General features: G+C 38.6%; 3 protein-coding genes across 3 annotated transcripts in view; 2 read left to right on the top strand and 1 right to left on the bottom strand.

Moving 5' to 3' along the window:
* Positions 1-2423, bottom strand: part of LOC102228197 (zinc finger protein GLIS2-like) — a 34923-nt gene extending 32500 nt beyond the window's left edge. The window contains exon 1 of the mRNA XM_023333237.1: positions 1950-2423. The gene's annotated coding sequence lies outside the window, so the exon portion shown is untranslated. The remainder of the gene's footprint in view (positions 1-1949) is intronic.
* A 2335-nt stretch (positions 2424-4758) lies between these two features.
* Positions 4759-12388, top strand: LOC111608558. Its single transcript, XM_023333424.1, has 11 exons — positions 4759-4832; positions 4927-5003; positions 5099-5386; positions 6107-6340; positions 7511-7615; positions 7686-7898; positions 8762-9094; positions 10098-10355; positions 10467-10563; positions 10647-10704; positions 10781-12388. The coding sequence occupies exons 2-11, from the start codon at positions 4949-4951 to the stop codon at positions 10841-10843; spliced, it is 1704 nt and encodes a 567-aa protein (XP_023189192.1). The 5' UTR covers positions 4759-4832; positions 4927-4948; the 3' UTR covers positions 10844-12388.
* A 701-nt stretch (positions 12389-13089) lies between these two features.
* On the top strand, positions 13090-23487 carry LOC102227682 (A-kinase anchor protein 8-like). The gene is made up of 13 exons (XM_014469277.2): positions 13090-13243; positions 13950-13988; positions 15430-15664; positions 17166-17757; positions 19495-19603; positions 19705-19754; positions 20440-20470; positions 20559-20649; positions 20843-20984; positions 21101-21206; positions 21291-21421; positions 21725-21820; positions 22397-23487. Exons 1-13 carry the CDS (start codon positions 13219-13221, stop codon positions 22832-22834), a joined length of 2085 nt encoding a protein of 694 aa, XP_014324763.2. The 5' UTR covers positions 13090-13218; the 3' UTR covers positions 22835-23487.
* The last annotated feature ends 1032 nt before the right edge of the window (positions 23488-24519 follow it).

Here is a 24519-nt window from a genome sequence, read left to right as displayed (position 1 = left end):
AACGCCCTGCCTTTTGGGAATAAGTACGGATAAAATTCACATGTGCTATCCTCGAGGAGGTGTTAAAATTTTCAGGAGCGATGATGTCAAAGATTGGGGAAGTCCGTGTTTGCCCATCTACCGACCTTTATACATACATTAGATGCTACCGTTGAAGAAACGCCTTAGACAGATTGGGTTGGGATCTCAACAAAGGTGTTTACTTCCCAATTCACTTATTGTAAGCCTATTAACAACTTGGTAGCACAACTGTGTCCTTATGGCTGCACATTATTGGTTACCAAGCATTAGTGTCACAGCAAAAAAATGGATTACTGCCGCTATCAGGAAGTTCAGTAAGCTGTTGAATCATTGGGCGTATTTACTTCACACACAGTTGTTCAAGTTTGGCTTCATCTCCATTAAGGGAATATTAAGATGCTTGAACGTGGTGTGTGGTTTCACACACTTTATGTCAGATTAGAATAATTAGCAGTGGTGGGACCAAGCCATTGTTTTGGTAAGTTTCAGGTCTCAAGTCTTTATCCTGAAGTCCTGAGTCAAGTCTCAAGCAAAGACAGCCAACTCTAAGTGCCAAGCCTGAAACTTGAAATTTCAAGTCTTTTCCAGTCTTTTTTTTATCATGTTAAATGTAAATAATAGACAATGTGGGTTTTTTAAAATCTGTGTTTATCTCAAATCGTGATGAAACAAGTTCAACTGAAAGTTCAAAATAGTTTTTAAAAGTCATTCTAAAACGGCATCTTTATGTTGTCTAGTTAAACTTTACATTTCCAAAATAATAAAATAAAATTCTGTGAAAAACTGTCAATATGATTTCCCAAGGCGGATGTCTTCAGATAAACGACCTGTCCTCTGATGGAGCTGGACCCGCTTCAGCGTTATGATGGGGAACCGATAGAGAGAAGCTCCTTTTCTGAACCCACTTTCTGAAACGGACCACGCTCACCATCCACCGGCGATCTCGAGCTAACAAGCTGTATGTTTTAAAATGGCGTGACAAAAAGAAGCATATACATTAAAGCCGAACGGCATCATCAGGGCAGCCATTTTTTTCAAGTCAAGACTCGGACTCGACTCAAGTCTGAGTCATACGACTCGAGTCCACCCCTCTGATAATTAGAACCTGAAAAACTCTGAATCCTTCTTATGTTCTTTTATATAAAATGCTAAAACTGAAATCTGTTATAGTATCACAACTGCAATGCTGTTGCTATGGTGATTCCCATTTTTTCTGGGGAGCAGGGCAGATGGGTAGCATCATTCCTGTCACTAGAAACACAAGCAGAAGCATTGAGAAAATTTTAGGTTTTCACAAATCAGGTATTGTATAAACATTATAGCTTATAGAAAAGTCCCAGAAAGGTAGCTTTTTATCAACGCAGGTTTTTTATTTTGTATGACTGAGATCTGAATCTTAGAAAAGGCTGCGTTTTCAAAACTTTTCCAGTCAGTAAAGTTTTCTTTGTTTTGTTTTGTGCTTGAAGGAAAACAAAACATCCCTAATTCTACCCTGCTTTGAAACAACACTAGTGGGCTGGGAATACAAGCTTGTGGAACTCCTTTTGTTATGGCGACCAAGCATAAAATGTGAACAGTTGCAAATGTATCGTTCCCAAAAGAATCTGCACGTTTGACACCGTTCTCCATAGAAATGTCTTTCTACACCACGAAACTGTACGAAATCAAATAATAGAAAAACAATACAGAATGGGAACCAAATTTTAAGGGTTTTTTTTACCTTTATCTTTTTTCTACTTTTATGTTACCTTTTTTTAAAAAGAAACAATGGATTTTCAAGGTGATTTATTATTATTTTTTTATATATAGAAAAAATGAATTTCCAAGGTGAGTTTCATCTTCTAAACAAGTGTAGCGTAACCTTTAAGTTGGATTTACATGTGTACATATTTAAGTAGCCTATACTTTATTATTGATCGAGTGTTTACCTTTTAGGAGCGCCTCCGTTGCTTCTGTGGTTTGTTAGGAGATGCTGTCGATGTCTTCGAGAAAAAATTAAAAATAAAATTAAAAAATCAAGCCTGTTTGTGTGGCTCTCCTTCTAACATCTCCCAGTGAGCTACCAGTTGCAAACCGGTTCTCTTTAAAGATTAAAAAAAAAAAATTAGAATTAGTGTCTCTGCAATGAATAAAGTGGTCAGTTTTCAGGTACGTAACCAAAAACGTTGTCGAAGAAATAGTTTCTGTCAAAATTACACTGCTAAAAATTAGAAGAAGAAGAAGAAGAAGAAGAAGAAGAAGAAGAAGAAGAAGAAAAACGATTCAAAGGAAAACAAACACAAGAAATACAGTCACTCGGGTTTGAGTGATGTGAATTTGAAGTCGTCCACAGATAATAAGGCGGAGGTTTTTTCTGGAGGTGCATCGCCCAGTTGCGACGCTGGTCAACTGAAGCGGAGAGGAGCGGGGAGCGGAGAACTGGCTGTCCGAGAGGAGGAGGCTGACAGAGGGCGGAGAAGAGGAGGAGACGCGGCCTCCGCCAGCTGTTCTGACTCTGGGAGTGGGAGGCAATAATACATACCTTTAAGTTGCACAACGTCTTTCAGTCCAAACGATTTGGAAGAATTTTAGAAAAATACGTTTTATCAAACTTAAACACTTCAACGCTCTAGATGTCAAAGGAAGAATTTTCACACGACAAAAATGCATCCCAGACAGACTCCGTTTATTACAGAAAATCTGTAGTTCGGTATCCAAGTAATTGCTTCAGCACGCGTTGCCACCCTCTAGTGGTTAAAGCGCAACACTACACCAAAAAACTTTACAAAAATAACTTCAAACATAAAATTGTTGTTTTTTACTTTAGATGAATGTTTTTTAAAGACATCATTTGAACGCAGATGGGTTAAGAGATATAAAATCATACTTTGCAGACCTCTACTTTTGGTTTGACTCAAGGTAAACCATGTTTTGCATAAAGCAGACTATTATTCAGTTAAATTGGAAAGGTTTGTGCTATGTATTATTATTATTATTGTTGTTGTTATTATTATTGATTCCAAAAAAAAACAGTGGCATTAATTTGGGGGGAAGGAGAGCTGCCAAAAATTAATCTACCTGTTGAAACTGTATCGGGATAAAAGTGACCACACTCTGGCAATAACCTTTTCTTTTTGGCTGAAGTTGAAATCTTTACTAGGTTTTAAGTATAATCATCCAATTTAACAGAAATAAACACTTGACAACAATCCAGTCACTTTTCAGACTCGTATTACCTGGTTGTTCAGTCAAGTCCACTCAGTTCTTAGATCTTTGCAACATTTTGCAGAACATACTGAAGCCACTGGTTGCCAAAGAATTTCTAACCTACTGAAGGTTTCAATGAGCCCATTATGCGGAAGTGGAAATAACACGATAAATAACGTGGATGTTTGTACACACGCATGGAGATACACAAGGTGAACATTTTCCAAACACATAGCAAAGGAAACTCTAAACTGGTTTTAGAGCAGGGGTCTCAAACTCCAGTCCTCGAGGGCCGCTTTCCTGCAACTTTTAGATGAGCCTCTGCTGCACCACCTGAATAGAATAATTAGGTCATTAAGACTCTGGAGAACTGATCTACACAAGGAGGAGGTAATTAAGCCATTTCATTCCAGCGTTTTGTACCTGTGGCACATCTAAAAACTGCAGGACAGCGGCCCTTGAAAACTGGAGTTTGAGACCCCTGTTTTAGAGTAAGACAAATGACTCTTAAACCAGATTGGTACAGCTCAGTGGTTCCCACGTCAGCCATATCTTGCAACCCACCACCGTAATTATTGCATGCATCGCAACTTCTGCATAAATACTTGCGGATTGTGCCCACACACGCATATCTATTTATACATTTGCAACATTTGCTGAAGCAAGGAAGCGTTGTTGGACTTTAGCTGTTTATTGAACTCAAGCTCAGTTAAAAGGTTGCTCATACAAACTCTGTTGTCTCCTAGTAATCTTTAAGTCACTTCAGAATCATCATCATCACTTTAGTTGTTTTGAGAAATAGACTGACTGAACTCCGTAAAACAAGAAGGAATCTTCTCCCAATTCATGTTCCAAAGTTGTGCTAAAACTAGTGCTGTCAAGCGACTGAAATATTTAATCAGATTAATCAGGTTGTTCAGGGGACATCTGACAGATAAGGAAGTTTTTTTTAATTTCCTAGTTCTTGGGTGCCCCTCCTCTTTCTGATCCCCTGGGCAACTACCCAAGACATTATAGGTATATTCAAGAAGGTATAGAAAAGTCCCTCTCTGTTCATCAGAGAGACATCTTGGGGATTGAATCTGTGTCTGTGGAGGTTCGTTTTACCAAAGTAGCACTTTGTATTTGCTTGTGTCCAGAATGTGTGGGGTCTGCAGAAATCTTACCTACCCTTTTCCTGACATTAAGACCTGTACAAGTCCTGTCAGCATTTTTACAACCATGCTTTATAATCGGACCCAGACTGTTTGCTGCTTCTATGTCGGAATTTCAATAATAAAAAATCCACAACGTAACTCACATCTATAACAGCACAAGCATCTTTATGATGCGTTTTACACCTTTTTCCCCATAATAGCTCTGCACCAAGAAAAATAAAACTATTCTGTGTTTATTGACACGTCTCAATAAACACAAGAAAAAGCATCTCTTAGATGTAATCTGAATTTTGAATCTAAAAACGTTCCGTTCACTAAGCAACTCGAGGCGCATATGTAAAACGGGAAGGAAGAGTCATTTCGGTATCGTGGTTAAATCTGGTTTGTTCGCCTCATTTTCTTTAGCAATCTATCTACCATAAGAAGACCTACTGCACTTCGCAACACGACTGCTGTCAGTATTGGTTGGTGAGTTGCATTTCATATTTTCCATATCACCGGTTTAAAAAATGTATTTACTTTGGTTTTTTATTCTGTTTGTTTGTGTGTTTTCTCTTACTAGAAATTGAGGGAATACTTTGGCCATGCTGTTTTTAAAAGCTGAACGGATGTTGTTGGGCTTCGTCCTCTGTGTCTCAGGTCTGAAACAGAGACTGTGTGCAGTAAGATGGAGAAACAAACTGATTCTTTAGCTGACATCTATTGTTGTGTGTGTGCGTGTGTGTGTGTTAAAGGGGCTCTGGGAGCAGAGAGAAGCATCTGCGTCCTGAAGGGTTCATCCGTCAATCTGACTTGCTTTGCCAAAGATCCAGCCGCGCCCAAGAGCTGGCACTACCTCAAGGAAAACAAAACTCTGCGTGTAATGAAAGAGATTTCTGAGATTTCTGCGAGTTTCACCTACAACGTAACTGAGGACGGGACTCTAACTATCAGAGATGTACACAAGAGTGATGGGTACAGCTTCTGCTGCCAAGAATCCTACAGGGAATGCCTGGAGAACAGAACGAAGCTCCACGTCACAGGTACAAACAAAGTCTACTTCTTTAATATGAAAGCTTACTGCAGGCTACTTAAGTATATTGATATATAAGTACACCTGAAATCAAATGTTTTTTTAAAAGTTTTCTAAAAAGACGGAACCTTTTTCACACCGCCTGATGTTTATTTAGTCTAAATAAATGTTTTGAAGCAGCTATGGTTATCAAAAAGATTTTCCTTGCTAAATTCCAAAATGCTGAGAGATCATTGTTCTTGAGAACTTATAAGCTGTCTGACTTGGGTCAAAGGTTTTGCATTAAGGGAATTGTAGATAGAAAAAAAAGGGAGAAATACATTTTTGTATTTTGAGATTAATCTCAGAAATTTTCTTGGGGGGAAAAAAATGCTCAGTTTCTCTTTTTAAACTTGAAAAGTTGAACATTTTCTACTTTTTGAAATGATCATAATGATTTTCCTTAATTTCAAAAGTAAAAAAGAAAAAAATTCCAGAGATTGATGTACAACATTTCTTAGTTTTTTTCTAGTAAATCTTTGATTTCTCAAACTCAGAAATTCCCATGTTTTTTTTTGTTTTTTTTAGCCGTTTGCTGGATTTTTTGGCCAATTCCTTCCGACAGAACTAGTGTAACTGAGCTACGTTTTCAGGACGACTACCTTACACAAATGTTTTTATGTCTGTCAGACAAATATTCTTTTGGACAGACATGAGAGCTTTGTCATTTGGCCATATGCTGTCATTTCAGACCTCCAGGTAAAGGTGTTTCCTGCCTCGGAGGGACAGAAAGTGACTCTGATGTGCTCAAGCAGCTGTTCTCTGACTGAAAGCCCTGCAGCCTTCATCTGGTACCAGAACGGAGAGTTCCTCTATGAGGACTGGTCCCCCTGGTACCAAGAGCTGGTCAGCAGTGATCAGGCAGTCAGATACTCCTGTGCTATCAAAGGCTACGAGGATCTCAGAGCTCCTGACGTCTCAGTGGGTCAGTGATACCAGAAAAATTGATGCAATGGGTGAAATAAGTAGTAAGTTATGTAAAATGAGACAGGGAAAATGTATTGAGCACACGCAACAGAGAAGGTGGATAAAGGCATGGAAAGCCAAGATATAAATTGCAATCAGTGATTGGAAAGCCATCCTGGTGGCCCTTGACAGAGGAGTGAAAAGAATCAACAGAAGAGTTGTCCAAAAGCCAAAGGCCACATGAGGAGAGTATCAGAAAGATCTGAGATCAATGATAACCATCAACAGCTGTGGCCCGTATCCTCACCACGCAGGACTCAACTTCTGAAGAAAGAGCATGCTGAAGCTCTTTTGCTGCATCACCACAAATACTGGCAGAACACAGTCTGGTCAAGATTGAACTCTTTTTTTGGCCTTAACTCACACCATGTTTGGAGGACAAAATGCACTGCACATCACCCCAAACACCATACCAAAAGTGAAGTTTGGAGGAGAAATATCACAGTGTGCGGCTGTTTTTCTGCATACGGTACGAGCAAATGTCAGGTAACTGAAAGGAGGACACATGGAAAGATGTACCCAGACGTTCTAGAGAAAAATCTGCTGCCCGTCTTCCAGAATGATGAAGTTGAAACAAGGGTGAACGTTTCAGCAAGACTGTGATCCCAAACCCAGAGCAGAGGAAACTCTCAATAAATCTAGACTGACTCAGTCAATCGCCTGGTTTGAATTCAATTGGAAAAAAACGTAAAAGTCAGAGTTCATAGAAAGAAACCCACCGGACCTTCAAGATTTAAAGACTCTGTGTGGGAGAAGGGATGCGACTAGTTTCCCTTCTCCCTTGAATCTCGTCTTGAATCAGTCATTACCAACACAAGCTTTTGGTTCAAAGTATAAAACAAATGAATCATGTTCAATACTTTTTCCCCCTGTGCCATTTCACATTAGTACACATAACTTTGTTTCTGTACTTATTTGTTTTTTTTTCTTTCTATGTAAGGATTACTTCGGTTGTCACCGACACCTGCTGAAAATGTCATATCAGTATTTCCTGTAGGAATATGTTTACTATGAAAAATTGTGTCGCGTTCAACCGTTGGATTATTTAAGTGTTTTTTTTTTTTCAAACAAAACCAATGAATGCATCAAACTACAACTGGAAAATGACGGCATGTTTATTTCCCTACAGACTTCATCCATCCAGACTGTTTCGGTGTGACGTATTCAAAAGCAGAAATGTGTCCGGAGAAACTGAAATCGGCCGAGGGCCCGTGCTCCATCACGTACCCCAGAGGTGACGATTCCTCGCAGAAACACACCATCCAGTCTAACATGTAATAAGTTTGTTTATTCCCTCCTGACAGACGTACGTGTTCAAAGGCTCGCTGAAACGGATTATGTCACGCTGATCTGTAACACCAGCTGCCCCGCCGCTGACGCTCACACCACCTTTACTTGGTACTGGAACAGAAAGGCTTCCATGGACTGCACCAGTCAGGACATGATGCTATTTAAATCTGACGACTATGTCTCCTGCACTGTTAAAAACAATGAATATATGCACTCTGATGAGATCAGTAAGTAGCTTTTTTTTTTTACAGACAAGCATTTTTTTTTTTTTTTTTTTTTTGTGCCCAGATGCTTTCTGGATGGTGCAGAATAGACATAGACAGAAAAAAGAAAAGGAAGAGTACATTTCAGCCAAAATATTCAGACGTTTTGAGATTTATCTCAGAAATTTTCAACACAATCTTGGAAATGTCTGAGCTCCAAAAGTCGACAATTTGCAAGGAATAATACTCAGAAATTTTCTAGAAATTAATATTAGGACATTTCTGAAAAGTCAAAAAATTTGCACAAAAAAAAACCTCCGAAATGTTCAAGAAAAAACTTGAACATTTCTGTGTTTGAAAAGTGGAGAAATTGCTAGAAAAACATAAAACAATTTCAAGAATACTCTCAGAATTTAAAAAAAATTCTTCGAAATTTCCAAGCTCCAAAAGTTGACAATTTGTGAGTAAAAAAAACAGAAATTTTGAAATGGATCTTAGAAATTTTCTGTAAAAAAAAAAACATAGAAGATTTCTGAGTTTCAAAAGTTGAAAGTTCTGATGTTTTTTTTTTCTTGCTAAATTGTCGACATCTGGCGCTCAACAACATCCCAAATTTTCAAGAAGTTCTGGAAGTTTCAAAAATGTTTTACTTTTGAAAATCATTTGAAAAAATAAAAGTTGAAATAATTCTAGAAAATCAAGCAAATTTTTTTCTGGAAAAGCTTTTCCTACAAAATGTCTGAGATTAATCTAATAATTTGAGTTTTTTTACTTGCAGACTGTCGGCTTTTGGAGCTCAAAAACTTTCTTGATTTTTAATTTTTTTTTCTGTCGACAACGGCCCGTAGTGATCACTTTTCACTAAATATTCTCATTTCATTCTTCAGGCACAAACTCCGGTAACGTGAATTATGTCAGCAGGAGCTTGTGCATGCTGGAAGGAGCTTCTGTAAACATTTCCAGCAAATACACAGAGAGTCACTCAGCCCACTCCGACTTGTTATCGTGGTATAAACTAACGCGAGACGTGAAGGAGGAAGCTGACGCCACCATGATAGAAGCTGGAGGCCGGGTGGAGCACCACAACATTAATAATTATGAACACACGCTCACAATCAACAACCTGATGAAGGATGACTCTGGTGAATACATGTTCACTCTCAATAAGCATCAGAAATATGAGCAGCCTGACCTGCTGGGAGCGATCCTGGTGGTCACAGGTAATACTTGTTTGTTTTTTTTTTAAATAATTTTTCATTTATTTATGTATTTGTTTGTGTGTTTATTTTATATTTAGATCATATTTAATTTTCTTGTAATTTCCCACTTGTGTTATGAATGTTAAGGGTAACATTTATATTTACTCATATTTAACACTTTGGATAGGAGTATCTTCACAGCAATTAGTCAATTTCCTCAACTAATCAATCAGTTAAAGAGAGAAATCGCACTGACAAACAACATCCTGTGGGGTTTTATTTAACATTTGAAAAACTCTGCATCATTTTCCTTCAACTTCAAGGCCACGTTGCACATTGTGTTGGTCTATCAATTGAAAACTCTATGGAGCCAAATTGGGGCCATAAAGTTTGTAAAAATAAAAAAAATTTGAAACTGAAAAAAAAAAAAACTGAAACAAAACCTTGAATCTGAAAAGAGGTTTTGAACATGTTTTTCAGTCTGACATCCTTTTTTTCAATTTCAATTTGAGTTTATTTTTTTTTCTTTTTTAGAACAAACTTCATGACCCCAATTCTGCTCCCATTAAACTCCTGACGTTTGTAGTTGAAACGTGACAAAATGTCAAGAGCTATGAATGCTTTTGCAGAATGCTGTAAAGTAGGAGTGCACGATATAGTGGCACCAAAATCGGTACCGGCCGATATCAGTCATTTTTTTAACATATCGATATCGGTCCGATAAATAAAACTGGGCCGATACAAACATCCGATATTTATTTTTATCCGTGTCTGGTTGATTTTTTTTTCTCCCAAAGGTGTTGAAACGGTACTGAAATATATATAACATCAGTAAATATCAGTTATCAGCCATAATAGAAATATTAATATCAGATATCAGATATTGATATCTGCCAAAATTTTCATATAGGTGCATCCTTACTGTAAGGAATATGAAATATTATAATACACCACCCTGCCAAACTTGTATGCTTTTGCTTTTTGACCGTTTCTCATTAATCTCCCGCGTCTCGACGTGTTTCAGGTCTGAAGGTGACCATGACTCCCTCTGACGTGGTGACAGAAGGTCAGAGAGTCACGCTGACCTGCAGCACCAGCTGCCCTCTGAGTGAGGAGACAACCTACATGTGGTTCTTCAATGAGCAACCGCTGAGCCTCAATGGGGGCCACAACAAGCACGTTGTTCTAAACCCAGTCAGAAAACGGCATGCAGGAATCTACACCTGTGCGATCAGAATCCCCAAGACCATCAACTCGAGCATGGAGATTCTTACTGTCAGAGGTAATTCAAGGATTGGCCGTGTAAAAGTATATTCCGTACAAATGCGGAATCCATTAAACCAAGTGAGTTGCGCTGAAATCAAGCAGTTTGTATTATTTATTTTTTCCATAGAAGGAGATAAAACTGCGATTGTAGCAATGAACACAACAAAACTGGTGTTTATATTGCTGTTTCCTCTTGTTGGATGTAAGAAGTACCTGATGCTGAGGTAAAACACCTTCAATTATTCCACGTATTGATGCCTTCTTACCATTACATTAACACATTTGACTTTCATTTTTACGAACTAAGAAAACGAAAAACTGCAACTCGCACAGCCAAGCCGAGTGAAAAAGTGGAAATGGAAGAGGTGAGGACAAGCTCTCAAAGCGAAATGGCTGTTTTTGTGTCTTTCCCTCGGCTAAGTGTTTTGTTTTTTCTCACAGGTGACGCCCCAATATGAGATACTCCCGTTTACAGCCCGATACCCTCGTACTGAAGGAGAGTAGGAAGACAAGACAGGACATTGCGTAACAACTTTACTTCATGGGCTGCAGTATTCGATATAAGCCCTGAAAATAATGTACAGAGGTCATAAAAAAAAAAGCAACTTTAGATGCCAAAGATAAAGCCTTTTCCGTTGATATCGCTTCTTGCTTATGGGTTGGATGTAACTTCTTTGTCACGTTCGAACGGCGATGTTCAGATCAAGAAAGATGATCGCAACCTTTCATAAAACAGGATTCCACAAACCGCTGCAAACTAAGTAGTAGAAATAACATCACATTTACTGAGGTTTTGCAAACCCTCTGTTAAAAGTATCTGAACAATTGAGACTTAAATAATGGAGACAATGTTCATCGTCTGCCATTTAACGTGGCATTTGACTAAAGAGAAACAAATATGTCAGAAGATAAAGATTAAGAAAAATGAAAAACACACAACAGCCTGATTAAATAGGTGTGCGCACCCTTAAACAAGTACTTGTTTAAAGCACCTTTTCCTCCGTTTTAGCCTTTAATTTTTAAGTTCTCTTTGCATCTCACATCTTGACTTAGTCGTATATTCCTACTATATTCCTATTCCTAAAAGAGTAACATGATATCCTGTTCCTACCAGGCATGCAGTGCCTTCGTGTTGTTTGAACTTTTGGTCAAGCGCTTCCAGTTTGGTTCCTCCAGACCGCAGCGCGTTCTTTACCAACCTTTTCGGAAGATTTTAGCTAAGTTTTCTTCGTTAGCAAATATTCCTGAAATCGAACCCTTTTTCTCAGTCCAGACATACAGAGCAGATTGTTTTCACGTGTGGAAATCAACCAGAGCTTGTTGGAAATTGCTGCGGCCACTTTAGCCGCTTAGCACGACAGTTGATGTTTGACATTTTTTTATCAATTCAGAAGGAAAAAAATACAAATAAAAAACGTTCAGTGTTTTTAAAAAAGATTTTCTCCAGTTATTGTTGATTGTCTTCACTTTAACATAGTGTACATTGTGGATTGTTTTGTATTCTTCTCCTGACTGATACTTTTGTACAGTTAGATATTCTTAGCATCTCCATAGTAAACCACGGCTGCATCAACAGATGGCAAATATGAAAATTTAAGGAACGTCCTGTTAGGACGACTGAGCCTTATTTCAGATATAATCGATGTAATTGATGAAAATTCAATCAGGCTATTTAGTCAAAATGGTGCTTGAACAAAGCATTCCCTCAGTTTTTAAATCTCAAAACTCTTGAGTTTTAACAGGATTGTGTATGCTGATGAAAGCCAAAAATATAATTCTTGTTAAATTGTCCTTTAAATAACTATGCTTGTGTAATAACGTTGCTTTTAAGTATTAACCTGTTTGATATCAACAGATATTTAACTTAGAACCATTTTCAACCATTTTGTAAGCAGTTTATTGTAACCATTCATTTAATTTGCCTTTGGGATCAATAAAGTATTTTTGAGTTTCAATTTAATTGAATTTTAGACAAAATAACTCATGCACAAATCTGCTAGTGTTCCTTCTCTGCTTACAGTGTGCATCATGTACAATATTTATATTTATGTATGACTGTTGCACTGCATTTGAATCACTCAGCATCAATCATTGATTCATCTGTGCCTCTGATAACTGTGTTTTGGTTAAATATGATAATATACAAAACTGATGTACGTGGTGTACGTTCAGACAACAATTATTTCATAAAGTTTATCTGAATTTCAAAATGCTTAGAGTATTTGTAATCACTTTTGCCTTACCAAAGCCAATTTCTTGCATAGAAGGGTTTTTTAAATATTTTATTTACAATAATATCTACATCAAGTTACATAAACAGTAAATAATGTCAAGGCTTAAGGAAGGCAAAAGGGCAAAAATTACAAACAGGAAAAGGTTAAATACAGCAAATTAGGGCAGATTACATGAGAAATTCTTTACAAATCTAAGCTAAGATCTACAATACAGTCTTCACAACATTTTATTTTTGTACTCTCTGGCATAGAAGTTGGCAACAGTGCTGACGAGGAGCTTTACGTAAATAGGCAGTTCTTTGTGTAAACAAGCGTTTAGGCACCCCTTAACGGCTGCCACGGGAAATTCAACGATTCCTCAAACTTGCATAAAATACACAAAGAAGCACTCCAGGTATGCTTTTGACGACGGAATAACAGTATAACATAATATAAAAAAAAATAAAATAAAATAAACGTGGACTTTACGTAACACCCCTCTTTGGGCCTGGTTGGTCACGTGGTTGGACTCGCATCCCGTTTTGTGTGGAGTAGCCGCTCTGTTTGCTCAGTTTGCTCCATCCTGTCGCAGAGCAACGGCGTCGACCTGCTCACATTTGACCGTTGGATTCAACTGCGCCTTTTAAGCGGTGGACTAAAAGTACCATGGACAACAGAGGTTACGGTTCTGGTAAATATTCACAGATCGTGTAGTACTTTTGTTCTTAAAAAAAAAAAAACAACCCATTAGCTCTCTGTGTTACCGAGTAGAAAGCAGCTACATTGTGCTAGCTGTGGTTATGCACATTTGTAGCTTCCCAGCTAAGCTAGCCAGGCCCGCTAGCTGTAGCTTTAAACAAAGACGTTAAACATTGCTAACGGACGTTGTTTTTCGTTCTGTTGTCCTTAATTAACTTTGCAGTTTTAATTCAGACTTACGATATGTTGCTAGTTCTACCATAGGCATTTTCGCTAGCATGAACGTGACAGCACCGTTGTGGTTAGCCGTCACGATTCTGCTTTGCTGTTATTTATTTTATTTTATCTTTTTTTAGCTGTGAGTAATATGGTGGTGCTGTGTGAGGATTATAGTGTTCAATATTTAGAACAGGGGCGGGCATTTAAAAAGCCTAAGTTTAAACACTGAATGTTAAAATGGCCGCTTCAGTGCACAAGGGAAATTTAAATGTATCAAAAATACTTGTTAGGTCTTTTGTGTTGGTCACGTATTGGTGACCATTTGATGACGGTTGTAATGAAATTGAATATTTTTCTTTACTTTCCTTCCTTTTTGTGCAATGATATTTTACAAACCAGACTTAAGTAAACCTAGGTTTGCTGGTTTCCTCATACTTACTCATTTTCTTTCTTTTCTTTTTTTTTTTTTTTTTTTGCAGGTTATTCCAGTTGGGGAGGCGGAAGCTCAGGAAACAGAGGTGAGGAAGTTAATAATCAAACAAACCTTACTAGCAGACTGAAGTGCACTGTTACACATTCTCATTGCTTAAGCGTATTTAATGTACAATTAATGCCTGCTATAGTATATATATATGTATGACAAGCACAGTTGGGCAATGTGCTTCAAACTAAATCACGTTTACCGGAACTGAAGGGAAGCTAAACTGATGTACAGCGATGTTTTGCTTAGCAAATAACTCACAACATGCTTGTTTGCATCATTATCAGCTTTCATTTGATCAGTAATAAATCAACTGAGGTGTTTCATCTTATTACAAAGCTCAAGAACACGGCTCGACGTTTAAGCACAGGAAAAATAAGCACTATGAGTCGACAAGAACAGTAAACTGTTGTAGCAAAGTGAAACAATTATTAAAGGGGCAGTGTTACGTAAAATCTGCTTTTTTGAGCTTTACATCATGTTATAACGTTGTTCCCTCATCAAAAACACACCTGGAGCGTTCCCTTGATTCTTTGATGCATGTTTGAGAAATCCTTAACCGTTAATCCTTAATCCACAACCGTTCAGGTGTGCAAAACGCCTTGGTGCACCTAGCCCCGCCTCCGAGGACAAAGCTCCTCCTCTGAGCTGTTCCTCAAGCCAAGCTTCTGCATTGCAGAGCACCTCTCTCTCTTTCTCTCTCTCTCTCTCACAACTACCTCACTCAGCTCCTTCAGACTAGCCAGCAGCAATTAGCAAACACCTGGTTGAGTTGCTCATCTGCTGAGCTCTTATGAGCTACTTCTCAGCGTAATGCTGGTAAAAAATTATGTTAAAGGGTTAATAGAGGAGCTATGTTGTGATGACTTCATGAAGTCGAAGTTTCTTAAGTACCTTGGTAATGGCCTCAACGCATCTCACAGTTGCACAATTGTTCCTTAGACTTAGACTTCGACTTAGACTTAGACTGGATAATGCAGCACAACATCAGCTGCAAAAGGTCACATCTCTCCAAAAACACTTCATGTATGCTTCAAAACTAGACTGAAGAGCATTACCTACCAGCATTACCAGCATCATAGATACCCCCCACCAACATGGACTATTCACACTCCTACCTTCTGGCCTGACGGTCAACGACCACATTGTCAATTGAAGAATGGATGCTAATTTGAGCCATCAAGAGTCACTGGGTCTTTTGGCCCTGTTTCAGCCAGTCTGGGGAGAAATCAAAAACCTAGCGCTTCCAGAGAGACAGAGGCCCAATTTCAAGGCGTTAAATTGCAAGGTCAAATTTGATTTCTGCAGCATTTTTATATTAACTGAAGTTAACATAGTTACTTGATAGTGCTATGTTATAGCACGATGTGCCTGGGAAATGCATCACACTGCCTCTTTAAAATCAAATGTCCAAGCCATTTATTAAGGGATGTTGGAGTAGGGATGATTCTTGTTTTTGTTTCCTTTCACTTTTGAAGGTTCTGGTGGTTTTGACATGTATGGAGGAGGAGCAGGAGGAAGTTATAAAGACTCCGGAGCTGGAGGATACGGAGGTGGCGGCGGCAGCGGCGGCCATCTGAAGCGAGGGCCGTCAGGGGGATCTATGCTCACATCCTCTGGCACGCACGCAGACGCAGTCATTGCCAAGATTAACCAGCGCCTGGACATGCTCACACAGTTAGAAGGGGGGTTCAGGGGGTCTCGAGGAGACAGGTAACATTGTTTTTCTTTTTAGTTAATTTATTTTAGGATAAATACCACAGTATATATTGTAATGCACAGCATAGGAATGGTTTGAAGGATACCTACTTATGAGTTCATCTTGATAAATTAGAATTTATTTTCATTATTCAATTAAACTCAGTCTTTTGATTATACACACATAAGGTAAGCTTTAGTTTCTTTAAATTAAAAAAAAAACTTCATGTATCCCAAAGACAAATAAAATGTTGATGTAACTCATTAATACAAAAATTCTTCAAAGTTATTGTTAAATTAATCCAAAGCAAAAAAAATTTTATAAATTAAGAACCAAAAATCTGAATATCCCCTAAGACCAGTAAATAGGTGTTATTACAAAAATATTGTATTATTATTTACAATCATGGGGATAGTTTGCTAATTTAAGATATGTCCAGTAGACGGCCATTGATATTCTCCACAGGGTTTTAAAAAACATGAAAAAGTTGAGTGGATGAAAAAAGTCCCAATATGAAAAAAATGCACAGAAGTAAAAGAGATCATTTTCTTGGAATTTAAGTGATTACACACACAGTGTCGGAATGTTACTGTGTGAGATGAAGCTGTGTGGTAGTGTTTAACTTTGTGAATGAATTTCCTGAAATTAGATTATTTCCAGTCCAGTTTATTGAGCTGTCTGTCAATATTAATGGGGTAAAATTTGCTTTGGCTGGATTACAAATGATCCCATTAAGCTTCCTAGTGCCACTTGGAACATTGACAGGAAGACCCTGTATCTTTTTTTTTATTATTACTTGATCTTTAGTGATTTAAAAAAAAACATCTTTAAACACTTGTCTTTGTGTAGTGCCATGGGCTTTTGTTGGAAGTGGATATATAAATCTTTCAATTTGTTTAAAAAAAACAAACTCATTTCATCTGAAGTCAGGCGTTCCTTTAAGTTTCTCCCCAGACAATTTTTATTTTCTGGTCCGTTCCCGTCATCCTCCATGTGACCTAACCTGTGTTCCGGCTTTAGGTTACCCAGAGCGGTGAGTTTACCGCTTTACAGAGACATTATTTATGAATGACAACCCCTTTTTATATAGATTATAAATATATCATCCCATTTCTTTGGTGTTCTGTGTAATCTGCTCACATCTCAGGATGTTTCACCGCTTGCCCCTGTCTGAACACGTTGCCGGTGGAGTTTTCTTTCCCAGCCTTTAGCCAGTAAAAACCCCAAACTAAATTGCATTTCTTTAATCTGCAAGAGTTTAAAGTCTAAAGGCTGACCACAAATTGAAAACTCGCTAGTTTCGGATCATCTCGTTTTGATCTAATGTGGTTCTTGTTATTTTATTTTACTTTTAATTTTTTGCATACATCTGGATGTGACAGGACACTCTGAGAAAGCAAGATGATGGAGCAGAAGGAAAGAGCAGGTGGAGAAACCTCCATCCTGGCTTGCCCTCCCTGCCTGTCTCGCTCTCTGCTGTGCTATCAACCCTCTTCCCTCCCTCCCTTCCTGCAGGTTTGACGAGTACGAGTCTTTCGACTCGCGCCCCTCCGGGCTCTCCTCCTCCCGAGATCTCTACAGATCTGGCGGCGGTAGCTACGGTTTTGGGGACAGCATGCTGATGACTCAGCGAGGCGGCTCCGGCTTCGGAGGGGGAATTGGGCTCGGGGGAGGAGGAGGCTTTGACAGCCTCTCCTCCTCCTCCTATGGCGTCGCCAAAGTGCGACCGAATATGAGAGACTCCTTCGCCGGTGGCCAGGGAGGCGGCTCCGGAGGCGGCGGATGGGTCGGAGCCGGCCGACGTTCCCCCAGAAGGGGCGGGGGCGCCGGGGCCCGAGGAGCCGCAGGAGGGTTTGGCGGCCGCAGGTCCGACCCCACCCCACTAAGCGGGGGTTTGCGGGGAAGCGGCGGCGGGGGCCAGTCCCACCGTGGCCACTCTCCAGGAGGTGGTAGAGGCAAGCTCCCATCCCTCCTGTCCAACCGCATGTACCCCGAGAGCGGTGGCTTCCAGGGCTCTGCTCCGGGGCCTCAGGACTTTCCCGGGAGGCATTTTGGAGGGGGGCCACGAGGCGGTCGCCAGCGAGGCCGCAAGAGACCCCTCATCAAAGTAAGTACCTCCAGCCAAATGAAAACCCCTCCCACCCCACCTCAGACGCTGGGCGAATGCTGAGCCCTTTCTGACTCCCTCCTTCTTTTACTCTTAACTGGAACATTAGCCCAACGTGCTAATCCATGCTAGCTTTCCAACTACAACAGTTTGTGAAATATAACACAAATAATAGTAATAACAATAAAAGAAATGTTTGCACTTCTAAAATTCATCTACTTTTGATTTTAAAGTGGCCTGAAAAGTTCAGTGAAGTGCAACAAATTAGTCCCAGCTGCTTAATGCTTTCTAATTAGCTACAGGTTGATTATTTTTCCACTGCAATTTTTTTTTTGTTCATTTGTTTTTAAATATATACCATTTTTAAGTTGAATATTTTAAAGAAACATTTACAGTCTTGTCAAAAACTGCATTTTCATGTTTTCAACTAAATTCACACAGTACTCCTTACTAGCTAGGTCTCTCTCTTTTTTTCTTTTTTTTCCTCTTTGTCTAGTTGAAGTTGTGGGTGACCTGCACTAATTGTTAAGCCGGAATGGGGCATTCATGAACCGTCTGGAAACTAGAAAGTTATTGGAAAATAAAAGAGATTTGAACTCCTGAGTAGGCATGGGCCGGTATGAGAAATGTTCCTGGAAAAGTTTGGAATTTCATGTGCATTTTCCAGGTCTGGATAATTGGAGAAAAGGAGCTGTATTTTCAAACTATTCATTTTACTCTCTAAAAAACGTCAGTGTCTTGGTCCTTCCTTCTTGCCGTACTCATTTGTCCACTGAATATTTGAGCCATCTTTTATCAAATCATACATCAATCTTTCTTTCTTTCTTTCTATCTCTGTTCATCCTGTTGTTTCTCCTTTCATGTTTTATATCTTATCAAACCGTTTATTTATGTTTTTATTTGCACTTTAAAGTTATGCTAAATCGAAGAACTGGAAATAATTTGGGTCTGGAAAAATCTAGAATTTTCTCACAAATGAGCAAGATGGTGTTGAGTCCAAAAATCACAATTATTTATTCCATTATTTCATTTTTACATTTCTACTTAAATCACAATTAGAAAATTTACCGGTCTGTCATAAGCCATAAGCTGCGTTTCCATTGGCCGTATAACTGTGTAAATTGATATTGCAAAAATTAATTTTCTTAATGGAAATTAAAAAAAAAAATCCCAGCGGTCTCAAAATTGGTGTATTTAGCAAAATGTGATAACTATTTTTATGACTTACCACATTAACAAACTTAATCACATGGGATTTTTTATTCATTAATTATTTTTTTGCATTTCTTTTTAATGGAAACGTCTCAATTGCAAAATTTTCGGCATTAGCGGAATATCAACAAATTTTTGCACACATTTGTCATAGCAACACAGCTAATGTTTCTTTGAATATTTCTTTAAATGTCTGCCGAGTAAATGGTAAGGCAAATGCAGCTCTTTGTTCCATAAACTCTGCTCATTTCTGTCACTTTTTCTGGCATTTAAGGGAGTTGAAGCAGTAGAAACTTTTATAATGGAGACTCTTTCGTCATTGTTTGAACCCAGTAACCGGCCCATGCCTAAAGAAACTGAAAGTCAAATGAGTTCAAAACGCAGATGTGTAGTTTGCATGCCTCGGCCGCATTTCTGTGAGGAACTCTCAAGACGGTCAGGACAGGAATGCAGTGCAGGTTAAAGTCTAGAAATGTGTTATGATTTTATTTTATCCTGTCGTGTCGTTTTAATTTGGCTCCGCAGCAGCAGGTAAAGCCGCAGCGTGACGGACAGAAGAAGAGGAAGACCGGAGGCGACGAGCCGGAGTCGAAGATGAACAAGACGGAGGGCGAAGAGGCGGAGGGAACGCAAGGTTACTCCTCAGAAATCCGAGACATGATGTCACGTTTTAGAGAAATGTTCGCAGTCTTGTCTCATCTTTCTGTGCCCATTTATTTATTTTATTGTAAACAGAAGAACCAAAACCAGAAGGTGACGACAACAACCCGGAGGCTGCAACTGAGGTGAATAGGGAAAGCTTTTTGTCTTGATGCTCAATCTTATTTTTCTTTTTTATTTATTTTTCTGAAATCCATATTTATCTATTTATTATTGGTTTACTTTGACTGCAATCAAATCCCCGTGTAAACAATTTGACCCCAGTGTGACCTGCATTCACAGAATGAGAACAAAGAGGCCACACTGCACATCGAATTAAATATGGATGCCGGCATCTGTGGATTATTATTGTTTTGTCTTATAAAGTTGAGCAATTTTTTTGATTCAGCCATTGCTTGCAACCTAATATATAACATCTGTCTTCTTCTGGTGTAGAATTATGAGGGATGTGTCATGTTAATGAGGTTAACTACAAATGCTTGCAAAACTACTAGATGTGTGTGTGATAACACAACATAAAAAATTGGCACAAATTGTTTATTTTTTTCTCCTGTTTTTTTGTGTGAAAAGATTTTAAAGTGGCCTGTCCTGCTGCCATGAAAAAGTGTAATACGGGTCACATTTAGCAGAAATTAAATCAGAGTTGGATGCTATTGTGTGCGAACACAGCACTTCACACTGGTGCACATTAAGTATTAGTTCTTGTGACATTAAGATCAAGTTTAAACAGTAGCACATAAAATTAGGAATTACTGTGTGTGTCACAAACTAAACTTGATACTTTATCAAATGTATTTTTCTTTAATGCAGGAAGCGACTCCCTCTGAAGAAGGGAAAACCGGTAATTCCCAATTAATATTTTTGTCAGAATCCATATTTTTGAAGTGTGAACCTGTTTTCATTCGTGTTGCGTCTGAACTGTTGATCAGCTACGGCCAAACAGGAGGAGAAGAAGAAGCCTCCGACCCAAGGACAGGAGAAGCAGCAAAAAGCAAGAAAGAGAAGAGGCTTCATGGACAGGTGAGGGGCGGGGCTTAAATAAACGAATCTACTTTCTTTTACTTTATTCTTTACGTGAGCAAATTAGGCTTTTTCTTTATTGGAGATGATTGAAAATTCTTCATTTTCTGGATATAGGTTTATATGGCGCTTTTTTTTGTTTTGTTTTTGCCTGACATCACCAGTTTTGATTCGATATTTTCTCTCACGGCAGGTTGATGTTTGCATGTTCCGTCTGCAAGTTCCGCTCCTTCTACAAGGAAGAAATGGACGCTCATCTGGAAAGCCGCTTTCACAAGGACCACTTTAAGTTCCTCTCCAACCAGCTGTCCAAACCAACCACAGACTTCCTGCAGGTGGCGTCGCATGGCCATGAAGTTCATTCGCAATTTCAAAAAGTGAACTGGGTTCCTATTGATCCGTTTCCTTCAAATCCTCATAAAAAAAATGTCTTGCGTGCGTCATTTTGTAGGAGTACATGCAGAACAAATTCAAGAAGACGGCAGAGAGGGTCGGCCAGTTAGAGAACCACAGCGCCACCATCTGTCAGATATACAGAGAGCAGGATCTCACCCGGGGTAAGCGCTTCCTTTGGCCTTCTGTGCATCAGAACGACGACGCAGCAGCAGCGGTGTGTGCTGATGTTTTCTCCCGTGGTTCAGAGCTCGGAATGGAGCACTTCATGAGGAAGGTGGAGGCGGCGCACTGCGGAGCCTGTGACCTCTTCATTCCCATGCAGCCCCACCTCATTCAGAAGCACATCAAGTCTCCAGACCACAACTACAACCGGAAGGTACGCTTCCACTGAAACCTGACCCGATCATTCACAGTGCTGGAATTGCATTCGGCTTATTGTTTCACGCCGTGATTTTAAGCTTTTCTTCCTTGAGCTCCAATGGAGAAAACGTATTAAAAAATAGTTTTAAAGATCTTCAGATTTTTTTGGTTCCGTCTTCTGCTATAAAGTTGTTTTTTTTTTTTATCTACATTTTTGGTATACTTGCAACTGTTTTGTGGAGTCTTATTAATATTTTTCACGTAATTCCTTTGTTTTTGTGGCCCTCCGTGTAAAATCTGTAAAAACGTTGTTTTTAAGGGCATAATGGAGCAAGCGAAGCGTGGCAGTTTGTCAGTGGCTCGAAGCATCCTCAACCACAAACTGATTGGGAAGAAACTGGAGAGCTACCTCAAGGTACGTCAATCATTTTTTTATTTACATTGATTCTATTCTCTTTTTTTTTTTACAGTTAGATTTTTTTTCCCTATTTTATTATATATTTCATTTACTATTTTTTATTTGCTTTTTTTTTTTTTTAGAATTTTATACTTACTATTATTATTTTATTCACTTTTACTATTTTATATTTGCAATTCTATTTTATTACATTTTTCATATACCATCTTCTGTTTAAGTATTATTTTTGTACTGTTATATTATGCATTATAATTTTAATGTTTTATTTACTGTTAAATTAACTATTTTGTTAACTGTTATGTTTATGAACAATTATGTTTTGTTTACTATTTTAGCATTTTATTTACTGTTTTTTGTACTATTAGATTTGTTTGTTTACTACATGTTTTATCAACTGTTAATAAAACACATAGTTTTATTAACAGTTGACCATCATTTCTCATCCATTATTACTGAAATGTGAAATATTTGAAAATGAAAAACTGTTTTCTATACATAAAGTAATCATGACTGTAATTTATTTTCTTATTACTATTGTAGTAAATGTGCATTGAAGTATTGTCTCGTTGCCAGGGTGAGAACCCATTCACCGGGAACCAAGATGAGCACGACCCGGAGGACTCCATGGCGATGGACGTGTCAGAGCTGGAGCACACCGGGGAGGCGGCTGAAGGTCAGCCAGAAAACCCAGAGGTCAAAGATGAGTCTGTGGCTGAAGGAGAAGCTGCTCAGGAGGCAGAGGGGGAAGAACCAGCAGCTGCTGCTGCTGCTGCTACTGCTGCTGCTGGTGGTGCTGCTGCTGCTGCTGCAGGGGAGGAAGAGGAGAGGATGGAGGATGAAGAGCAGCAGCAGCTGGAGGAAGAGAACCAGGAAGAGGAAACGCAGGAAAACCATGGAGTAGAGGAAGGTTTCGAGATTGGCGAGGAGGAGGACGAGGGATACGTAGTGCACGACGAAGGAGAAGAGGGATTCCATGGCGACGAGGAAGGAGCGGAGGAATGTCAAGAATGAGCTGTTCTTCCTTCCTTCCTGTGAGCGTTTTAATGTGAATATATCTGGACCAGCTGCTGAATCAGTCCAGTTAAATCAGCTGTACATACTTCTGCTGTTTTTTGTTGTTGTTGTTTTTGTTGCATTAGGAATACGTTTTCCACTTCAGGTACTACTATCCACTAAGCTCGACTAAAAGTGGCGACGTTCCTTTAAGCAACTCTGATGCATGACTGTGTTCCAGTATGTTTAAGATTAATTTGTAAAGTAGCTTTTTGGGGACAAACAGGTGGCCTTGCTGGTTCCAGTCTTAAATCAAATAATAAATGCTTGCGCTGTCTTCACTCTCAATGCAACAAACACTTGGATTTCCTTTTTTTTATTTAAACCTCAAAGGCAATATTTGTGAAAATATCAAACTTTTCTCCTTTTTGTTGAATATTTCTAATTTCTTTTACAAGCTATCAGTATTGTAATGTTCCAAGACTTTTGTTTTATGTTATTTTTGTAGTTGCATGGTGACCCAGAATTGACCTATTTGTGATCTGCATTTGAAATTTTACAGCAATGTGAGCTTTTTAATCTTCCAGTGAATTTAACTGTTGACATTCAGAATAGATGGAAAAAAAAAGATGTGACTATTTGTTTCACCTGAGAAATAAACTTGTTCAAAACAAATCTCTGATTCTTTGCCATCTTTCAGGATTGTTGTATCTCAAAGTGTGTCTCAATTAAACTTAAACTTAAATAGTTCCTTTAAACTTTGAAGCCTTAGATTACTTTTTAAACCTACACTATGGTTGAGTGTTTTGGTGCTCTAACTTTTTATGCAACCCTTATTGATTGCTTGAGTTTGACCTATTGATATTAAAAATTATGTTGTTTGGATTTGAGGCGATCGTCTCAAGGTAGTATATAATTAAGTGTACGGTGGAATGTTTTAAGGAATTATCCCAAAATGCATCATGCACTTTGATTAGCCTCTTTTTAATCTGATACTCCAATAAAATCTAGATCAATTTACCTTCAGATGTCACCTTATTAGTAAATGGATTCCATCTGTTTTTAAGACATTTTTCACACTTTACAACTATGGACAAGGTCATTTGGTTTGTTGTGCAAATTTCCAATAAAAAAATTAAAATGAGTGCATTTTTAAAAAAAAAAAAAATTTTTTACTAACAATATTGTATTGCTTTTGTCTTTGTTGGGATCATAACTGTCTTTGTTTATTAAATAATGGCTATTAGAGCATAATCAGCATGTGTGTTTATAGTTTTTCTTTTGTGAAATTACAACTGAAAACTTGTCCTTGAGCTAAAACAAAACTAGATTCTCTAGTCATCACAATCTGGACATGATAATGTATGTTTTTAATTCATTACCAGTTGAATTTATTGAATAAGGGTTACAGGCGCTTTTTTGTCAGCTATTTGTTTCAAAACCAAATCTGCATTTATGTCACTTGGAACAGTGACATCAATTGTGAATAAGAGTAATTAAATATATAAGCATGCGTTTATTCACTTTTTGTGTTGTGGCTTGGTCTTTTGCTGTCAGGAATTTATCTGCAGCTGTTGATTTATTGTTGAGGCAGTTTTCATCTGGCGCTCAGTTCGTGTAAAGTTTACGCCAGCCTTTTTTTCCGGACCGGAGCTGTTACGAGGTGTTGCGTGATCGCACCAGTGGGAGGAGCGAGCCTGTAG

The sequence above is a fragment of the Xiphophorus maculatus genome, chromosome 5 (genome assembly GCF_002775205.1).
Source record: "Xiphophorus maculatus strain JP 163 A chromosome 5, X_maculatus-5.0-male, whole genome shotgun sequence".
NCBI lineage: Eukaryota > Metazoa > Chordata > Actinopteri > Cyprinodontiformes > Poeciliidae > Xiphophorus > Xiphophorus maculatus.
The sequence above is the reverse complement of the archived record's forward strand: the minus strand, read 5'-3'. Positions and strand labels throughout refer to the sequence as shown.